Raw genomic sequence first — 23,491 nt, 5'->3', positions numbered from 1 at the left:
TAATACACAGGTGCATGCATACAATACTTTAAAACGAAGGGTTCATTTGAAAGAAGTTCCATGACATAGAGTATCCTAGGGCCAATGAAACTGATAGTATGACGCTGTATATACATATGCACTACATATTTCTTTATTTGTTTCTATATTTACATTTACCAGAAATAAAGATGTATGTTATCTCTTAGATACACATTGCTTAAATCGTGTATTTCAACCATTCTTAAATTAGGTATAGCAATTATTGATTCGAATTAAAATATTTTATACACGCATTAGATAAAAATTAGTACTGACAACTGTAAATAATACTTTTCCTTTATAGATACGTATATGCGTAATTAGTCATTGAAATTAGTAAGATGTAATAAATCATGCATACAATACAAATGAAACTAAATAAAAATATAAATGAATGAAGAATACAGAATTGGGGAGCGAGCATAATATAGCCAACCAGCTTTCACTCACAGTTAACACGTTAGCTGCGATGTGGGTCCGATTGCACCCACTAGAGTGGTCTAATAAAATGTGTTCCTACGTCCGATCGGATCCACAATTTCTAGTTCATCGAGTTGTCGTTAGAGTATTTGTATTTTAATGTCCCCCAAGTGTTATTGAACTGTAATGTTTCTATCGCACACAATATAGTTGATATTTATGCTGAAGGTGTGTTGTTAGATGTTGCTGATTAACGCCGCTAGAGATGCTGAATATCAATTGACAAATATTTGCTGTTTATATAGGGCGATCGAACCTGCGTGTTGGTTTTTGAATTACATACTCTAATTTGTTCTGATAAGATGACAGTATTGTGGTGAACCGTCAATTCGATGAAGTTTTAGGAAGTTCTAGATCACTCTGTTACAAATAACATCAAGTTCTCCGCAATTTTCTTTATGCATTGCACAAGGAAACTACTTATTTGCACCAAAGACAACAGGAACTCATCCACACTAGCTTCTTCATATAATGTGCAAATGATTATCAAATTGAGTTGCCAGTTAAACTATAGTTTATCACCTTGCCCTAAAACAAAAAAATACAGAGGTATTTCCGATCGAATCCCCAACTTTCATGCCTAGAGGTTCAACAAATCGGCTTAGATTATGTTTCAAAATTAACATTATGTTATAAAGTATGAACAAAACAAAAATAATGTAAGCAACTGAGTTTGCCATTCTAGCGGTGAACAATAAAATTCATCTTTGGCAGTTAACGTGTTAATATGTTTTCTATTGTAGAACATTTATATTTTAGATTCCTCCTGTTTAATATAAATTTTGTACTATGCTTTCTAAGAAGAAATTGATTATTAGTCTCAAGTTCCTTTACATAAAAGTTCAATGTTCAACCCTAGGTATAAGTAATGTTCAACTTTTGTTTATACCATCTTGGACGTAGTCTGCAATTCAACTATCGACACATTTCCTTCTACTTGATAGAATTGACTTTTACGAGGGTCGGCTGATAAGGTCACGGCCCGACTCCGAATGTACTACCCTGATATAATTAATGTCATGTGAAAAGTTGATCTTTTATGTGTTTAAGTTCCAAATTTCACGTTTCAACCGTGAACGGTTTTTAATATACAGTTAATTGAATGAACCATGTCAAATTCGCCAAAGAGGAGTTGCGAGGTGTAGTGAAGTTCTTCTTCCTGCAACAGAAGTCGCCCAAGGAAATCCACGGTTTAACGCTACACACATTCGGTCGATAGTGTCCTTCATACTTCACTGCGAAGAAATGGTGTGTGAACTTCGAGTGTGGTGAATTTTCAACAGAAAATGGTGACAGAAGTGGCAGTGCCAACCCCGAAAAAAGTGGTCTAGATTCATGACCTGATTTTGAGCAGCAGATGGATTTCGCTTCAGAAGATAGCTGACAAAGAGCACATATCCAAAGAACGTGTTGGGTCAATAATCTATGAACAATTGGACATGCGCGAGCTTTATACGAAACGGATCCCGAAATATTAGAATGCAGATCAGAAACGCGAACGTGTGAGATTATCGCAGGTGATTTTACGGCATTTTTGCGAACTCCAAGGACGATTTTGTGAATCGGCTTGTTACCGAGGATGAAACACGGTTGCATTACTTTGATCCGGAAACCAAACAGCAGTCATGCAAGTGGCACCACTCAGGATTTCCAAGGCCCAAAAAATTCAAAGCACAAAAGTCCGAAGGAAAGTTGCTTGCCTCAATATTCTGGGATAAGGATAGTGTTTTGCTCTCAGACTACCTTCCAAAGATCCAAACCATAAGTGCAGATTATTTCTGCAATCTGCTGGCTAAGGTAAAGGACGCTATCAAAGAAAAGCGCCGGGGAAAGTTGACACAAGGTGTCTTGTTCTTGCAGGACAATGCTCCCGTCCACAAGGCTGGCAGAACAATGGATTTTCCGATGGACCTAGGGTTGCAGTGGATTAACCACCCACCTTACTCGCCAGACCCGCCTTCTGATTATCTGTTTTCAAAACTCAAAACAGCACTGAAAGGACAGAAATTTCACAGTGATGAAGAGGTGATAACAGCTGCGGAACAGTTATTTGCAGACCTTGAGAAATCTTTTTTTTTTTTTTGGAAGGGTTGGAGAAGTTGCAGTATCGAAGTGCCAAGTGTGTTGACCTTCGGGGGGACTATGTTGAACAGCCTCACACTTTCATGCCTTCAGCTCAAGTCCTTCTGGGTCGGGACAAGAACTTATCAGCCCACCCTGATAAAAAAAGATAAAGCATTGACTGTCAACATGCGTTTATGTTAGCGACATGAGTACATATATGTTTATAGAATAAAGCATAGAATGTGTAAGGTCGTAATTTGAAATGAAAATTAGCTTTTTCAATTATTTTCACCCGTAAACATTTTTAAATACAGTTCTTAATATATTTAAAAAAAATGATAAGTACTAAGAGAAGAAGGCGCAGAATTCAACCTCAATAAACAGGAATTAGCATCAAATCAAAAACAATTTTTCTTTAAGTTTTCAACAATTATCAAAACTCGTGCAAGTAATGCTATATACACTCTATTGCGTTGGTTTATTATTCAACCAGACCACTTGTTACAGGATTTAAGCTGTTGTTATTTACAGAAGTAGTCATAGATAATATGGTCATTTGTAATCAAATACACTAATTTTCAATAGTGTGTACAATATTCGCCACAACAACAGTTCATTGCTTAGTAGTTTCGTTAGTGGTGTCTGAATGATGAAGAAATCGAATGTGTGTAGCCTTTTAGACAGATAAATGCCAATTAACTTTTTATTGAATATTTCAGTTTTCCAATTTGGAATATATAATGAAATTTTATTTATTTTCCAACACTTGCATGTTTATTCTTGCGTTTAACCTAATAGAATAGTGAAAGTACTTACTCGAGTATATATCTGTCAATTTATATTCCAGTTTTATAGTAGTGGTCGAATGGATAATCTTGCGTTATAGGACAAAAATAATGAGTTCAGGGTTTGGAAAATTAGGATGTTTAGTTTGTTATCTTTTCTAATCTTATGTAATAATTTCCTAAATAGAAACGGCATAATATATGTATACTATATTAAAATTATTATTATTAGTTGTAGTAGTACAATAGTACAAGTAATACTAGTACTTACACTGTCCCAAATTTGTTTGTTGCAATGATTTGTGAGCAAAGTAATTTACAATTACAGTATAGGCCTTTTCTTGTTTCATCCTTAGAAACCAATATTTCCAGTTGTTCTGTAAAAAAAATGCAATACAAGTTTTGTTACGAGTAAAGTATCGTAATTTTTATACAGATGATGTATAGAGTTACAAACGTTAATACACTTTCACTATTACATTTGTTACTTTCCAACTAGATATATATTTCTTCTATAATATTTATGTTAATATAAATGTTCAAAAAATAAAAGTTCTGGATAATAATAAAGTAATGTATATGATTCATATGATAATAAAAAAAATAAAAAAATATTCTGAATAAATTATTTTTCTACCGAAACATTGTAAGTTATCTTATATATAAGTTCTAACGTTTTCGCTGCCTGAATAAGTTCAACACTGCTGCTCCATGACCTTTGGCACGTATATATGTACACATATACGTGCCAAAAGTTATGGAGCAGCAGTGTAGAACTTATTCAGGCAGCGAAAACGTTTCAGTGTTTTCAATTGAACTTTCGTGCGTGCAGTGAGTAAAATACCGTGTTTAATAGTGACTGCAACCCGAAAGAAATTATCGAAGTTTTAGCTCCGGATGGAAAGTTGGTGCTAGATGAATGTGGTATGCGATTTCTATGCCGCCACCATTAGAACAGAGTCAAGCATAGACCGTGAATAAAACGTTGACAGCATTTGAACCTATCAGGAAGAAAGTAGTGACAGCCGCTTGTGCTGAATGACCGCAACCAGCGATATATTGGCAGATTCATCCAGATACCGAATAGTGTACGCACTGACAGCATAAGTCTTGCAGGACGTCCAAGCATCGTTCGGGCTTGGAAACACATATATCGTGCCTTAGATAACTTCCAGCATAGTTAGAGTAGTTGAATTGATTGCGTTCCTTTATCAGAGGAGTAACATGAGACTTAGAGCTGCAACTAACATGGCTCCGAACCCGATGAATTGACGCTAGAAATCGAACCCGTGCCTTCCACGTCAAAAGCGTGTACGCAAGTCTCTTAGCCACGAGGGAGCTCTTGTTTTCAGTTTCGATGCGTGAATGATAGGATGTAGGAATGAGGCAGACCCAACCAAGTCATTGATCAAAGTTGTCAAGTAGGCACTCTCCAAGCAGCTGATAGCAACATAGTGATATTGGGTGTATTTACATGGCATGCATTGTGACTGCTGATGCCCCTGAACCAGAAATTGATTTATTTTCTCAATATCCACCTGCTTGGTATCTATCTACAGTACATTATTGACTTTCTGTACACTGCCAACAATGACACTTGCTCCGACAACGAAACACGATGACAATGCCCGATGTCAACGAGCTACACTGAAGAAGTTTTTGTGGTTACCTGCATATTGTTCGTAAGAACCAAGTGATGTTCCTGCACTTCTTCATGCTCAATGAAAGCCGAAACGTTATTAGATATGTATCTCGTAGCTTTATATATACATCTGTTAGGGAATTATTTTTCTTTGAAGATAACTTTACGAAACGAAAAGTGTAGCATTTCGTTCAATGAACGTTGTCCATTTCTCCGGCATTTTTTCCCTCATGGCTATGAAACTTCTGTGGTTTCTATTCAACAAATGATGTATAACACGTTGTTTTCACAAGCTTCTTTTAAAGCTAATTTAATATAACTCACAGATAGCTCTGCAAAAACCGAAATAGATAAACAATCTGAATTGCGAGTTCCGGGCTATACGAGATATGAATTTAAAACTTTTAGGAATGTACTCTTAATTCAAACCATATAGCATAATTTAATGCGAATATTTAATATGCTTTAATTCACAAATGTGTCTTAGCAATAAAATAAGGGCTATAACATTAGCTTAAATCCTTGTATTCCATAATAGAACCATTAAGTTGAGATAAAAAATAATAATATTTTTATACAGTACCGCCACTCACGATATTAACTTGTATTTTTTCACATTAACAACCTATTACCAACTACAAAGTTTTGCCGCTTTTACAATTTGAAGTTAAATACTTGCAATTTTTGCCCTATCCTAGTCAGTGTGGGCTTTACCGCAAACTGACACACAATCATTTACAAATGTGACACACACAGTCAACGTCTTCCGAATAAAATCAGAAAAATAAACACACTGCTTAACAAGACTGCACTTATTTAATATAAAAACACATTTACACGTGACGTTTCGATGTTCTAGCCAAGATCCTCATCAGACGTACACTCGCAAACTGTAAGGATTTCCTCACTTGGACCACGATTTTTCTCACATTTTGCACTTAGGTTATCCACTTATCTTTACTTGTTATCACCCACTTCAGATATGACTTTAGTTTGTTACGTCTCAGCATATATATGTTTGCCAACCTAGCATTTACTACCTGAATTTCCACTATGGAACAATATGGAATTTTATGTTGAATTTCGAATGTGGATTATTGAAAACTATAAAACCATTTACCTTTCAATTGTTCAATACATTCAAGTCCTTTTTCATCGCATAATTTCTGGTGACCTACGAAAAAACAGCACAATATTAATATGGGAAGCATTTCATAAATTAATGTCAAAAATCAAGGAACAAAAACAATATTATTTCTGGATTTGTATGAAATTCATACAATTACAGAAAAGTGTTTTAGCTTTGTGCTAACAATTTCGGCACTCTTATTAACTCAAGAAATATCGCAATGCCACCAGCGGGTGTGGCGATATGTTAATCCTGTATGTTGGATATTTTACTTTATTTAGTTCCTCAAGTCTGCTGGATTCCCTTACGAACTTTCGAAAAATCGTAGACTACACGCAGATGGTAACAGACCAACGCTTATTTCAGCATCGTTAACTCATAATACCGTGCCGTATATATGAGGAAATTTCTAAGAAGTATCTCTAAATGACACTGCACAAGTTATCGTTTTATATGTTATTCGCTCCTTGTGCTCTCCGTTGAATTCGAAGGACGACTGGATGTCTTGCATTGGTGACTTACAATGTTAGATGCGTTGCTCCTACATAAGAATATATTATCGTTACAACAAAAGGTTTTTATGATATTAATCTGCATTGATTGTTAGCCTTTTTTCACTGTGTTGCGAACATCAGTTTGCGATTATAGCGCCAACTAGTAACATCCTTATAGGTTCATGTAAAACGTCACATTCATGTATGCAGTCATTCCGAAGTAATGAATAACGATAAAGAAAGATGTACATCTTTTTTACATGCTCCTATCTTGGTACAACTTCTAACTGTTCATCTTTCTTTTCAGGATACGCAACGACGAGGCGTTTTCCTTATTTATTTGATGTGAATATTGCCTAATAGCAACATTTGCTGTTGCAGCAAACCTTTGTACATACAATATTATTATTTATTAATCCAATTGGTTATTTTGATGTACCAAAGAACGCATTTCTTCCATTACTTCTGGGAAATGCCCAGACTTTTATATGTACCATGCCTAATATTCGATTGCCCAGCTACTAAAGAAGTGCTCGTTTTCTTTTTTTGTTTCAACACGGGATTATTCAGTGTTTATATAATTGACTGTACTAATACCGGTGTCATGAATTGCATAAATGTAGCACGTTTCAAACACTGTAATTTTCATAAACATGTACTACTCTCTCACACACACAAAGACTGTTTTGCAAGTTTAAGTACTTTCCGACTACCGAAAATTGAAACCGTTCATGTTTACGCATGCTGCTATCTTGAGATCAAATTTGTACAATAATGCTAAAATACTTTCTCTACTGTAACATAAAGTTTTGACTGATAACATACTTGACTAAACACACAAATCACGACACACTTACTTGATATATATTTTTTAAATTTTATTAATAATAATGTGAGTTAAGGTTGTGTAAAGCTGTATGTTTCTATTAAGTTGTGATTAGTTAATATTGTCAACTGACGCAGCCACTCGCGGTGTCAACTAGAACAGTCTTTCTCAAATGCGATTTAATTTGTTATTAAATATTTTATGTTTGAGAGGTGAATGTGACACATTAGGTGAGACAACATGACACACCAGTAGGAAACCACTGGCGTATGTGAATGTCAAAATGCATAATAATGGCATTATTATAACAAAATACTGATAATTACGAATATTCTTTATTCCACCTCACAGAACTATTATTTCGAGGATTGGTGAAGTGCTGTGATATAAAATTATACATATTTAGACATGTAAAAGCCATCACCTATGACCACAATAAACTATACTGTTTTCTGGAGAGTAAGTCAAAACCCCATCATGATGCGAAACATTATAGCAAACTGAATGTAAATGGAAAGAATGAAACAATATGTGAATAGTGTAAGATGTTAGAAATAAGCAATCTGGTTTACTGTGTAAATTCGAGAACGTGTATAATGCGTATCATAAGGTGGCTATATTGTTGCAGATATTCTACCAAAGGCACACTCTAACTACAGACAGATGCATATGAAATACGTTAAACGCACTTGGATTCTGACCTAAAATGTGCGTTATCCCCACTATGGCTACTTGATTGACATACACATCTTTGATGCACAAGTGGAGTCGAGTTCTAGTGGAAGCTCATGTGGTTCATATCCAACGTTAAGCTTTAGATCCACTTCTCAAATAGCCTCGCTGATGATCAGAAGATAAACTCAAGACCAATCCATAATTCGGCTATTCGTGGAATTGGTTCCGTTATGCACTCCAGATATCAACTGTCGATTCAGAAAGTACCCAACATCAATGGAACTCAATACTAGTTCGGAAACTAGATTTAAAAAGGCAACATCAATTTATGTAATTTCTGTGAAAGTTGGAGGAATTTCATATGTACAATTGACTTGATTATGTGTGCAGCATGGAGTTTCTTGTTCTGCATTCTTTGTAATAGTGACAAAACAGATATTATATTTGTCCCGTTTCAACGATTCGCAACAAGAGGATGATTGCAGAAGTGATGACAGGGCAAACGAAATAAATTTGCACCCCAATAACCATATGGAACATTTGATTCTGCTTTGTCTCTGATCACTTCTGTTCCTTTCTACATCTTTGTTCTTTCTGTTTTCCCACTTTTGGTGTAATTCTCCGTCAGTTTAAATTCGGTGTGTTATTCAGCTGCTATGTGCAAGTTGAACATCCACTCCCACGATTCATATTAATTGCAACGGAAATAACCGTATCTGTAATGTTTCTACACGAAACAATTTTTTAATTATTTTCCCGAATTACCGGAATAAGTAACCTGCTTTCTCTCCCTATATTCTAGGCACATATAAACATGGGTGCCAAGTAGTCCCATCACGTACTTACTTCCGCACCTCGAATAATGTACTTTGGTATCATTTTACCTTTCTTACCGCCCTTGCAAACTTCCTGGTACGGTCGATAAAAATGTTTTTCGTTTGCTACAACACATCACTCATTTTTACCAACTTAGAATTTTTTGTAACTAAAATTAAGTTTCTGGATTTTCTAAACTTTGAAATGAAAATAGAGACAATATGCTGAGGGCGAGTGAAGATTCACCGCACTCCCATCACAACTAATCCCGCCTGGCAAGAATTTGCTCATAATAAACAATGTGTGTCAGGAAGATTTACACACGTGAAGGTATAAATTAAGTACTAGTTAAACATAGCTCCACTTAAGTAAAGAGCGAGAACTTTAAGTTTACAAATTCGCTTAGTGTCAAAATCGGAACAAATTTGTTCACACGTGTTAGACAATGTGCTCCACATATTGTTCATGCTGAGTAATGTACTTTTGCACATGCTCTTCTACCAGCAGATATGGGAGGAAATTTACACACAAGTAGAGGGGATACGTTGTTTCAGATGACAAAGATTCCGCGTTTTCAAAACTTGAGCCATAGGCTTAATATGTCCCCATAGAAATCACGTGCCTCTAGGTGTGTTGATGGGGCATCCCATTCGAATGGCCCACGTCGATAAACCCAGCCCCTGGGATCTCACAAGATGCCAAAATGGGAAGAGTTCCATTGTGTTGATATAACCGAGGAATTAGTCATCTTCGGATATCGCAACTGTCTGTTTCATTTCCTGTAACAACGGAAGTATCCTTCCTGAGTTAAAGTTTTTGAAATGAAAAAGGGATCAATTAGTTGTGCTCCCCATATGAACTCCACATCATAATCTTCTCGTCACTGATCATTTTGGAGGGATCAGCCCACGCTGGGCTCTCAGGTGACCAATAGCGCACGTTATCCTCCTTCACATTTACGTAAATGAAGTTTCTGCATAGCAAAGATAATGTTTAGCTCTCATTGCTTGATAGCCTACTCACGAAATTGCGCTCGGCGATATGATTCATTCTCGGACAGATGTTGCTGCTTTTGCACCTTACAAGGTGCCATTAATATCTAAGTAAGACCCTGTGCAATAAACTGTGAATCACCTCACAGTCCATTGATAAACGACGAGAGTTTTACTGGAATGACATCAAGTCCGAGGCCAGAATTACCGTAGTTGTTGCTCCGTCCATAACTGCCTGCAGACTTTTGCTACGAAGTCTGTCAAGATGTGAGTCGTACTCTTTAAATTTGCTAATAATCGCGACACCACAACACGTGACGCAAGGTCAAATTTTGTATCACAGTGGTTGAAATCAGCAGCCAATGCACGGATATTCCTTCCTCCCCACAGTTCGATTTCCTAAATGTTACATACGCGTTAACGGCATGGTTTCATATCTGCAAGAAAGAAGTAAACATAACTTTCAGTTTCTTATACATTTCTATCAAATTAAATAACAAAATCTGATTGTAAATGTGATGTCCCGTAAAATGTAGCCCACGGTCATATATCAAACTCTTCACCATTCGTTCATAATAAAAATTTCGAACACAAGATGACGGAAAGAAGATTATGGCCATCGAAGTAACAGTTTCCCGAAAGTGTTCCACTGGGCCTAATGTCTTTCTCAAATCTTGCCTTTAATTTAACTACATCCGCGTGGATCTTGAAAAGGGTGGTGAGGCTCATTTCAAATACCCTGTATATGGACCCAAACTAAATTAAAACTTTCAAATGCAGTCAAAACAATTTACTGAAGGACATATATGCAATTCATTCAATTACGAAAACTTCAGTTCAGAATTTAAAGAAATCAGATATTGGCAATTACATAATACGTACTACTAATTCATACATAGCTGTAGTAACTGCTTCATTGAAATCGAAAACTTCAAAATTTTTTGATTCATTGTTGCAAGCAAAACAGTTGATCAGACGAGCTCCAACATTAATGGATTACCATACTAAACTTCACCACTCTGAGGTTATAAATGTGTCCCATAGATGCTCAAATTTACTGTACATATTATTTCCCTCTGATTGGGAATATTGGACTTCTTTTGAAATATACGCAGTCAAATTTTAGAAAAAATCCACTATACATCTCTGATGTAATACACATTTAAATGTGACTACTCATGAAAGTAAATATCTGCTACAAGCGGCCAAACGGATTTGCTGAGAAGGACAAACAGTCTCTTATGAGTTTCACCTCTCTGAGCTAATATCAGTTGTTGGGTTTGATTTCGGTTTCACTGTCCTGCCTAAACACCTACAAAGCAGAGTTTCATATATTTGATGTTTCAAAGTGCTCTACCCGAAAAGGAATGAAACATCAGTATGAAGCTATTGTCTTCTTATTCTTTTCTGAATGAAACTAGAATTGAAGAGAATTTTCACTTACTTCAACCAAATAAATACAATAAGGAATTAAACAAAAATGAACTGATTGCAGATAAAACGAAGGGATGATTATTTTGATTATTAAGTAACCAAGTTTATAATTACAAGTAAGTATAGCTGAACTTCTATTAAGATAATTTTCATGGAAAATTAATGAAGTTTCTTAATATTGCATTTATCTCTAAACTAAACTAAGAACAACAAAAAAGACTTATAAAAGCTGAGACTTATCCTTACTACCTAACCGAGAAAGATTTAAAGCAACCCTAATTCTGCAATAAATAAAACTATGTTAGGCAGCGATTACATTTAGTGTTCACATTAACATGTAAACACAACTATTTTCACTTTGAACTCTAAACATTAAAATTCTCTTCATTTACGACATAAATAATACTGTCATAATATTTTACAATAATATGGGTAATTAAATTTTAAGTCATTTAACGGGAGTTCCAATTCAGAACAAAAAATTGGCAAATCTATTACATGAATTAGTGTATCGACATATAGTGTTGAGGGATTTATGACATGCTAGACATATGAATCGTTCTTTTCTAAAGCAACACATGTCAGAAAACAAAACAAATTGAGAAAAATGAGAAAACTATACTACACATTATCGTTTATCCAAAAAGTCTATTTATTTATAATATACCAAACGTAGACAATGGCTTGTCAGGTGTAGATATCTCACAAAATGTGTATTTACGCATACAAACACAATAGTGTCGTCAGCTTTGTCTGACAAAACTTCAGTTGTGTCGTTTTAGAAGAAAAACAAAGAATATTATTGAATACAACTATATGAATGTTTGCCAAATGAAATTTTGATATTAATTTAATTAGTCAATCAGATAATTCAAAAAATGGAACAGATACGGTAATGTTGTGGATCAACGACGCACAACTCGTTCGTATACTTTATGTTTTTTTTTACGATATGACATCTTTTGTTCAAGTATAACAATATTCTGTATATGTATTATTAAGTCTATTATGTTGTAGTAAATTCTCTATTCAACGTTTGCATACATGTAATGAAATATTACTGAAGTAATGTATTTACAAAAATTATTAACATCGTTAGGATTATTTATTTATTTAAAGTAATATTACATAATTATTACAATATATGAATGTATCTTAATACTTTTGAAAATATCAATAATATAAGGTAATTTTATGTATGTCCTGAGGGTATTATGTTTCCATTGTAGGTGCAATTACCTGTTTCATATCCGACAATAGCATCCGTGCAATTGCATATTTGCATCTTTTTCTCAACCCTGCACTGTGCAATGCAAGCAGAATAACTGTAGTACTTAAAAGCCCACATCTCCTCATTCTCCTCTGGGAATCTGCATTTACGAGATTCAATAGGAAGAGACCGAATATTTTCGTCTACTTCTAGTTCATTTAATATTTGCCAGCTGTTAAATTTCTTTGGATGGGATATAGTTTCTCCATAAAAAATTGATCCTATTCCTCCCTTTAAAGGTACATCATACGGCGACAGCGCATACAACTTTAAGAAGAAAACATATCTTTAAGATGCAACATAGGAACCTATCAATCATAAAATTAAAAATTATTTAGAATCACTGTTATTACACTTATGTTGCCTGGAAACATATTATAATCCATTTATCAACAATAACATATGTGGAAACCAAAGTGAATGACTTGCTTCAAAATAACCAGTTCAAAAGCATCTGAATTTAAAAAAATGTGTAAATTCGAAGTCTAAAATGAATCGGTAATTTGTCTTAGAACTTACAATTTTAAATGGAGATTTATATTTTGAAAACTTAACATATTCTGTGAGGAAATGTATGCGTTATTATTCACAAGTTGAAGCACTTTATCAAACCTTGAATTTTAAAACCAGAGAAGATGCTATTGCTGATTCGGGCACTCCTAGTGAAGCTCCTTGGACATATGCATAAAAAATACATATCCGTATGTTACCAGTGTAATTGAAACTATGAACAGATGGCATATGGAGATAAACAAGTGTTTCAATAGTTTCAAACAGTAATGAAAACTTAGTTACACATAACCTAATAACCTTAGGTTCATAACTCGCACTAACCTTCAGAATTAAGGTCTTGAGTAATAACACATACATGTTTGAGAATTTGTAAATTCGGGAGACATTTGGGAAAATGTGCAACACGTTTTAGTACACAAGACATTTATAAAATTTGAGAACCTCTTGTGAGTATGAGAGTTAGTTATCTGTACAGTATGTACACTCATGTCCAAAATGGTTTGTCGCATATCTATAACTGTTTTCTTGTAACCATATAATTTGATAATGATTTTTCAGGATACTTTTAATATTGATACTATGTGTATAATCGGGAGATGTATGTTTGTAGTAAATTTCATAGCAAAAGAACTATAAATACCAAAATTTCGAATGAGTAAAACAAACCGTTGTTAAATTGACAATAAATATTTATTTTCGTTTTATTGTTTTTATTTATTGCTCTTTTGGCGTGAAGTTTGCCATAAATATATGTTTACCGATTGTACACATACTAACATTATAAGAAATACCGGGCGAATTCGTTAGCAAATTATATTCCTATAGCAACATATTTTAGACATGCGACAATAATTTTGGATATAAGTGTACCTCTCAATATTTTACATGCACATATGTTGATATATTATTAGTATTAAATACCATTAGTAGTTATGGAGATAGAAAACGATTTCGGCAACATTTGTATGCAAAAATTGTATAAATTGTTGAGGGACAGAGAGAAGTAAGGAATTGTAAGAGAGAATTTGAGATAAGCGAGGAAACTCTATTAGTGTAAGTGTAAAATGGGTTGCATAGCAAACACTTAGAGCGGAACAAACTATATAACGGAGGCACCAATCATGGATTTTTTTTCAAGCTTCTGTGGAAATACAACAGTCTTAAAGGTCTAACAGTCAAAGACAACACACACAATATTTCATGAAAGCTGTAAAAGCAAAACGAAGGTTTTACTGATACAAGTTTTTGTGATAAATTTATACATTTCTGTGGCTTGAGTGTAAAAGGACCAATGTCACTCTTTGAGAAAAATGAAATACTCTTCAATTTTAACGTCTATAAATGGATATTGTCTTGCGCAAGAAGAGCAAATGTCAACAGGAAATAGCTTGGAACACATACCATTCATATTAACATTTCGACATGACAATATCCATTTATAGGCGTTCAATTTGACGTACATCTTATCTGTGCTGGAAAGCGATATTGGCTCTTTTACACCCAAGCCACAGGTTTGTTCCCTTCTCCTTCCGGGTGAGAGACAAGATTTTTGTTTCATAACAACCATAATAAAGATGAGAAGCTGGTATTTGATTGAGAAGTAACGAAAATTTTGAAAGAAAATTCATATCATTGAGCGCCATAGACTGATAACGTGAAAGCATTATTGCCATATATTTCACGTTGTAACATCAAGGAGTTTATTACAAATAATATAATTTGAACATATGATATAATTCTTGTTCTTCATTAATTCATGCAACACTTACATATATTTCTGTCTTTCTATTGTACCACGCAATGCAAGAATTCTAAACATGTTCATAGGCCTTCCAGATGCCATTCTATCAACCATGCAGCGAATGCATCAAATCACCGACACTAATCACCATGGAGAAAGTAAAACATTGGGCTTGAAACTTGTTAGATATAATATTGTTGTCAATATTATAAATAATGGGTTTCATTACTAAGTATATTTTAAAGTTTTTAACATGGGGGAAAGCGTTGTATCTGTGAACACTTTTAGAGTCTTCGAAATTTTGGTGCTAATATTCAGCACTTTTCCCCCAATTGTTGTCGTACATTTGAAGTGCCATGTCTTTGCTATCAGATAGGATGATATTTAAACGTGCTACATAATTACAGTAGCTTTTATAGGATATAATAAGAAAACGTCAGTTTTGTTCACAGGTACATTATGGTCATGTGGCATGGAACAAACCCTCCTGTATTTTTGAACATATTGATAATTACAACGTTTCTGAGGCAATTATATAAAAAGAAGCCACAAATATTTATAGTTATAATTTGAAATAAAAGGTTTAGCTGTAAAAAGCTCACCAAAATTAAATGTTTATTAATTAAATTAAAAATTGAAGAGAAGTTCTAACAAAAACTTGTCAACAATAAAGTTGAGCATATACAACTCTTTTAACATAACCTTATATATTATACAATAAGCGAATGTTTAGAAACTACTTAAAATTATAATTAACAACTTTATATCCTAACCTAACCTGCATCCTTTAACAACTTTATATCCTAACGATGCATTAATGTTCATAGGTTCAAGAGGGCCACCATTACAAAAAGAAGATCTTCACTAGCTTAAATATTGAACAGAAGTTAAAACTAAAAATATTACTGTATTCACCAGTGATTCTACCCCAAGTTGAACAAATAAATATCACAAGTTGCGAAAACCGAATAACACCAAACTCAAAAGGTAACAACAAAAATCTTAGTTTTGGGATTGAAGAAATTAAAAGGAAAATTACTCGGCACAACACTCAGTAAACAACAGCCAAACTCGTTTGTAGTGCTTTTTAAATTACTCTTTCAAACGAATTTTAATCACTGCCCCTAGGTAGCTCTGAATTCGAGAAAAGCGCAGGTGTTCAAACGTACATTGTTTCCAAGGTACAACACCTTTCCCTATTGTATAAAAACCTCACAAAATTGGTGAAATTATCAAACTACTTAAGGGCTGAGTTATTGGTATTATAACCCACAGGTTTGTGAATTTTCTCCTATTTGTTTTTAACATGAAAAGGATGTACAGATTCACTGATTATTATGTCACATATACATTGTTTGATAGCTTGTTGCCAGGCAGCCTGTTCTTAAAATAAAGGTACTGTACCAAGCTGAACGGGAAAAAGGAGGAAGTTAGAAAAGGAACCCATAATCTTCTATTGGGTTGGGATTTTATTAATACAATTTATGTCGGCCAAACTGTGCCTCAGGGCATTTGCAATTCGCATACTATGGGCCATAGAGCAATGGAAACGAAAGAAAGAGCACAGTCGTAAGAGTGAAAAACTCAAGAAAGTAAAGAAAATCAGTTCTTTTTATTTCCACCGCGTGGCTGCCGGAACAAGCTAAGAAAAGCCTAAAATATACTTTGGCTAAATCGGGAGCTAATGGTAGAAAACGGGGAGAAAGAGAAAGAAAAAGATGAAACAGTCTCCAACTGCTGGGCGTAGTTAGATACTCACTGTTGGCAATGAAAGCATTGGTTCATTTGTACTCATCAGGTATGGATAAAGAAAAAGATAGTTTATAAGGCGGCATGACACTACCCGAATGTTACTTAGACATTTATTCGCATAAACATTTATTCACATCACCGCAAGACCATACTTAGTAATTCTTCGTCAACGGTCTTGAAAATTATGATCCAGTCGGTCTTGTTAGTTTCGTCTTTTTTTAGCGGATTTCCTTCTTATCTTTGGTATTGATGTAATGAACTTAGGTAATACTATTTAGGGTGTAAACAGTGCGACCTAGGGTTTCATATAGTCCAACTACCATTTGGATCTTTTCTTATTGCAATAATTAAGAATAACCTTTCATTATGAAGTCTGTACATGACTTGAACCTAGGCCTTACCTTTTAATTTGTGTAATATTTTTGAAACTTTATTTCTCTTTCTTTGTTTCATAATAAAATCACTTTGTCACTAAATTGTATGATCACTTCAAGTCTGTTTATACCATATGTTTTTGGAGGTCTAGAGTAAAAGGCTTTAAGACTATAAAACTACACCAATATCGTATTGGTATACCAACACTATACCAGTACGTCGCATTTCTGACGTCAACCGCTCCTAGAAAGCTAACTAATACTCTTTGTTCACAGGAGTACAAGTTATTGCGAATTTCGAACTCGCAGTTAATGACTGTATTCTTCGCTGAAGCAGACACGAGTTTTTATTCAACTCGGTCTGCTCAAAGGAATTGGAAGACGAAGTGAAGAAAAGTCGCAGTGTTAGACTACTGGTACAAAGGTATGAAAGGCATATCGAAGAGATTTTCTAACTCGGAGCCGTCTATAGGAGGATAGCTTACAATTTTTGAATCAATGCCATCCTTTCTGGTAAAAATCATAAAGTGACGGGAGCTCCGAAACCGGTGGAACTCTATAACATCACAGAATTTGATGGACTAGCCGCAAGTAATAAATAATGCAGTCCTGAGACAAGCAAGTATAACGTAACAATGTTGATAGGAAAAAGTGAGTTCTTATACTCACACATATGTGTAAATTATTCATTTCAGTTAAAATGGGCTGAATATATTTCTATTTCAATTTCGCACTCTACCTACGTACATATACAGAACGGATATTCCAAATGATAATTAAGAAATTTTCAGATTCGCAGTAATGTACTCGGATTCTGATGATTTTTGGACGCTTTAGAAAATACTTTTCCCTTCTTTCTTTGACCGCATATAAATATTTTGTTAATCTATTTACTCTTCAATACTCATCCCTTTTTTTGAATTTTCAAAATCTTCTAGCTATTTATAACTGAAGCGTTCATTTTCAAAACGTCTCTTTCCCATTTTTAATTCAAAATTGAGGCAAGAGTTAACACTAGAAATGACATGATCTTTTTGTAACTAATCATGACGAGGGAAGCCTTGGTGGCTAACATGCTTTTTATGGCAATACAGAGGATCATTTGTGAATTAATTATTCTGTTTTATTATGATATTCTAGACACATCTAAAAATAATTTGTTTTACATTTATGTTTTTCAGATTGTAGTTTATACATATCTACAAACGATATGTGTCGCTACTTTTAATTGTAAAAACATGAAGATTATATTTGAAAATCACTTCATGCTGAAAATTAGACGACCCGCCGACAGTCCGCAATTTAGAAAGGTGGGCAAACGAATTTTGTACATGGGCCATTCACAAGTAATTATTATTTAGTTCTCTTGGAACTGCACAGTACACAAAATATCAACATTTTCTCATTTATAACTGGGTTCCTCAGTTCCTCTGGTGGTTGCCTTATTTTTTACAAGCTCAATTCTCCGTTTCCTCTGTCCATTAAAAACAATGCATTCAATATATATTATTGAAAATACCATATTGTAAACACTTTTACTAAACACTGATTTAGAGGAACCTAAAGCAACCACACCTATATACTATTCACTTCCTCTGACACATCCCACAAATTCTGCTGATTTTGCTGTGTTCTTTGCAGACATTTTTCTTGCAGGTATCGTATCCTTACTGCTGCATTCTTGACTTTCTTGGATCACAATGTGACATCTTCTATGCTTCTTTACTTCTGGTTGATTGTCAGTTTCATCTGAGTGTTCCTGAGAATCGTGGCATAGCTCAATTGCCAGTTTGGTATCCTTGTGTAGCCCAACAATACTACGCCGACCAACAATATGAGGTTTGATTAATGCCTCTGCCACCGAAATCAAGAACAAGCGCCTTCCAAATCACGTATGCTGCTATTCCACAGGCATCTAGAAGGTTCATGAAATAAGCAAAGAGCTGTCTATTTGCCTTTCTCTTCCAAGTGTAATTTTGAATCAGCTGGTCGAAGGAATCAACTCCCTCTTTTGATTCGTTGTAGTATATGATAATGTCTGGCCTATTCTTCTCCTTGGGGTAGATCGTTTTGTCATGATGCAAACCGGATGAAAGTACGACAGCAGAGTTTTTCTTCGGCACATACGACACAAGCGTAAATACCTCATCGAATCCAAATAGTGATGTCAGTTGTTCTCGACTTCTATTTGGAAGAAACTAAACTGGACCAAACCTTTTGTTCTTCTTAACTGTTCCAAAAATGATAAGCCCATTCTTTAGTAGAGTTTTACCATGTTCAAAGTCCGTGAGGTAGTTATCAAGCGTAACGTTCTTGTGTATTGTGTAATACGGTTCTACAAGAGAAAGCACTACACTACTTGCTAAATTTTCGGACATTTTCTCGTTTGTGTTTCCTAAATACGGGACTGTATTCAACGGATAAAAGGTCTCTCAATCGCAAAGCCACCACATTTTCATCCCATATTTGGCCGGTTTTGAAGGCATATATTGGCGAAACGGGCATCTTTCTTTAAAGGAAACCAGTTGCTCATCAACAGTGATAGTTGCTCCCGGTAAATAGTTTTTTAATGTTGTTATTATTATTTCCCACCCGTCTCGAATTGGGGCCATTTTGTTCTCTTCCCTTCTCACAACACGAGTGTTCTTATCGTCAATACGTATGAAAATACGAAGTTGCTTGAAGCGATTTAGCCCCATCGTAGCTCTGAAAATAGACGGTCCATACATTTTATCCCTTAATGCTTCTACGTTCAAAAATTTGATTTAAGGTATCCAGCAGTTAAAAGAAGACTGAAAAAGGCTCTAATCTCTATAGCGTCAGTTGGCTTCACTTTTCCTTTCAGATTGCACTTCGCAAATTCTCGATTGGCTCTTAGTTCGTGTGTACAACAATCTCACCTACTATGTCATCAAGCAAGAATAATTGAAATGCGTCCACACGTGAGTTAAATTCAATATCTGGTGGTAAAACAACACTATGTATTTTAATTTTCATAATATAATGGGCTTTCGTCTTTCCAGAGGCGGAAGCTTTTCCTTCGAAACTGAAGCATCCTTTCCTGTGAATGTTTTTGAAGGTGGCGCAGGGGCCGAGTAACCAGCATCTTCAATATTATCCTCTTCCTCCAATGCAATGCTTTCATGATCGCTATCACTTACTTCTCCTTCGGAGAAAGTACCAGCCGCACTATCAATTTTTTACAACTTTTTTATACGCAAGAGTGCACACTGATCTGCCTAATCAGCTGAATGCATTCAAGATGTTTTTGCACCTGCAAATTTAAAGTTTCTGGTTAAAAGTTAATTCCTGTAACATTAGGAGGAATATTTAGAAAATGAAACGACCGAAACGTGCAAGAGAAATAGCGGGTGAGATGATATTTTTTGTTTTCTGAATTTTATTCATTGTCTGGGTTTAAATAAATTACATTATGCGATTTTCAAGTTTTGAAAGACGAAAACAAGAGTGTAATTACACGTCAAATTTTTACATCCCTAAACGTTAGACAAGATCTTTGCACTGCTGTTGACTGAGTTCAGAAATAGGTAAGGCGATTCTTCAAGTGGTCTAGTTTGTTTAAAAGATGACAGTGTACCAAACTGCAAAAAGTAGAATAAAAGCCATGCCTTTGCAATGAATACACAATCGGGAATAAAACATACTTTAGTATGTACAGAGCGATTGATATCATGAGACAGTTACAATGTGATCTTATTTAACGATAGACATACCAAGGAGAAATCAAGTGAAGAAACAATATTACCTTCCATTGTTGTATTAATGGTTTCTAGGGTGTTCAAAAAATGCAATCGAAGAAACAATTATTGCATTTAATATCGAGATGGAGAAATTTCAGCAAGAGTGTGATTTAAACGACGACTTTCGGTTATTAGTTTCCAAAGCGTTGTCCTAACCGAGACTTGGCTTCTTAAATCTTCATTCGGGAAGCGAAAAGCATCTCGGTTTATTATTATTCCTTGCATTCAAACATTTTACATTCTCTCTCGCTCTCTCTCTCTCTCTCTCCTGCCTTCATTTTATAAGAGTACCTACCAAACGAGGAGAATTCGGCAAAAAGTGCAAGAATATTGGAGGCGTTATAGACGGTGCTGTGGTGATGCCAACGTCTTCAATTTAAAACCACTGTAAAGTACACTAATACTTTTCAATTTAGTTTGTTCTTACACGCTGAATGATATATTCTCTTTGGTGAATTTACTCATGTCGGGATGCAATAAACATGCACACATTAACTGAACCGACGGAGATAGATTTTATTGAAATAACACCAGGAAACGTAACCCACATTCGAGTATGTTTCTGTTTATTTTTACTTGAGGCGCCTACTATGAAAATCCGCGAAATACATTTTTACCGGAATTGAGTTATATATCGCTTGTTATATGTTTGATCTAAAATGTCATAAACAGCGCATCTCGCTTTTACTTTGTTAGCTCGTCTCTTTGTTTCTTTGATTGCGGTTTTCGAACACTCTGAAAATTAATAATAGAATAACGGAACAAATTCTTGTTAGCTTTAATATTTAAATGACATATTGATAATACATATTTTAGAAAAAGTAAAAAATACTATGGTTTTGAACACAGAAGAAATTTTTCCAAAACACAGGTGGGAAACAAATTACCTCGTACAACCTAATTCTTTTAGTAGAGATATTAGAACCGAAATCTAACAAGACTGAACGAAAAGGTGAAACGAATAATGTAAAGATTTTCGTATAAAGTATTGTACGGCGTAAAACGAAATTAAAGTTTGAAGAACGTTGATTTTTCCTTTTTATGTCTAAGGATAAATGAGATCACATTGTAACTGTCTAATGATGTCAATCCTTTTGTAAATACTAAACGTTGTGTTATTTCAGATTGTTTATTTGTTACAGAGGCATGGATTTTATTCTACTTTTTTGTACTTATTTACACTGACATGTAATGTACCATTACAGTTGAAAGTAATGGCAATTTTTTTTTACACACCCTGTACCTAGTAATTTTTTTTAATTCAATTTCGGTTTAGTTACACAATTTATTTACTCTCTCTACTTCGAATTAAATATAATGAACCCAAAGGTTTCGTTAGTAACCATATTCCCACTGTATAATATATTTATTTATATTTTGATTAAGTGTAAATCCCATTTCCGGATATATATCTTGAATAGTTACAAGGTTTACCATTCTGACGTCATACCGAAACATAGTTCTGTCATTGGATATAAATTTTCTTAATTTCAGACCAATGTAGAATTTAGTCAGGTACCTAATTTTTCCCTCACCCCCTCTCAGTAGTCCATAGTCACTTTCAGATCCGGTTATATCTGGATTTACCAAATTTCCATTCGCTTTGTAATTTCCGCGGCTAAAGTTTTCGTTCTGATTGGAGGAATTTTCCTACCTCTGGCTTTTTCGGCGCAATGTTATTAGAATAATCGAAGACACACAAGCAGGAGCAGCTTGTGATTTTCTTGCCAAATATTTTTCGGGAAGGATTTCCAATTTCCAAGGACAACTAAGGTAACATATAATGTAATCCAATAGTTAAAGATTTACAACGGAATAGGAGCCCGGAAAATCCACGAATTTTGGTAAAGAAACAATAAGTTAGTGAAGCATCCAGTTCTGTTTTTCTAGGAAGCCATGTTTGCTGCCCAGCTATAATAGCAGAAGTGAAAGAGTGACTTTATTTTTTTTTGTTATTCCAAATTCAATTAGGGATTAGGGACATTACGACCTGATTAGTGCATGTTGGTCGTGTATACAGTAAATGTGATTTATCATTATTTATTTCGTAATTGCATGTATGTAGTAGGTTTGATAGTACTGTAAATAATCATAATGGCAGCTTAATTTAGTTCAAAAGGGCTCCTATCCCCTTTTCTAAATTGAACCAGTTCTAGCGGGGGAATGGGTTAGTTATTGTTCGTTTTAGGGCCTTTTCCCCTTTCAGGGGAAGGGTCCCTCCATAAACCTCGTTAAGGTGCCCCCAGGGCATCAATTTTTGGCAATCATTATGTAAACAATTGGTCAGGTCAATTAGACCTAGTGTTACCTTTCTCATTTTTGACCCCCTTTAACTTAAATAGAGCCGACTGTATATATCGACGAGGGAGTAATGTATTTTAAATCTAATGTGTTAGGTTATTTTCGTCAACATGCATGTAACTAAATGGTGCATGTTTATTTTAGTTAGTTGTCTTTATGTATAGTACTAACAGTGGTGTATGTAGTTAGTAGTTTTGTGTGAGTGTGTGAATTTTCGATTTGGACAGTGTATAAATATGCTTTAATTTAGTACCATTTTGCTAACAGAAATAAACCAGAGTAAATATTAAATTTTTGATTAATGAGTACAAGTATAGATTTCAGTACACGGTAAATTATGCCTCCACTACAGCGCCACAGCGTCCGGTTTCGGTACTCAATTGTTTGTTGACAATACGACATCGCATAACTTAGTGATCTA

General features: G+C 34.7%; 1 protein-coding gene across 1 annotated transcript in view; it reads right to left on the bottom strand.

Annotated features, from left to right (window-relative positions):
* Positions 1 to 12,462: 12,462 nt before the first annotated feature.
* Positions 12,463 to 23,491, bottom strand: part of LOC145689343 (uncharacterized) — a 380,527-nt gene continuing 369,498 nt past the window's right edge. The window contains exon 16 of the mRNA XM_081763491.1: positions 12,463 to 12,895. Coding sequence (XP_081619617.1) covers positions 12,551 to 12,895 — 345 coding nt within the window. The 3' untranslated portion in view covers positions 12,463 to 12,550. The remainder of the gene's footprint in view (positions 12,896 to 23,491) is intronic.

This window comes from Thermobia domestica, chromosome 7 (genome assembly GCF_964235325.1).
Source record: "Thermobia domestica chromosome 7, izTheDome1.hap1.1, whole genome shotgun sequence".
NCBI lineage: Eukaryota > Metazoa > Arthropoda > Insecta > Zygentoma > Lepismatidae > Thermobia > Thermobia domestica.
This window is presented reverse-complemented; position numbering and strand designations above follow the sequence as displayed.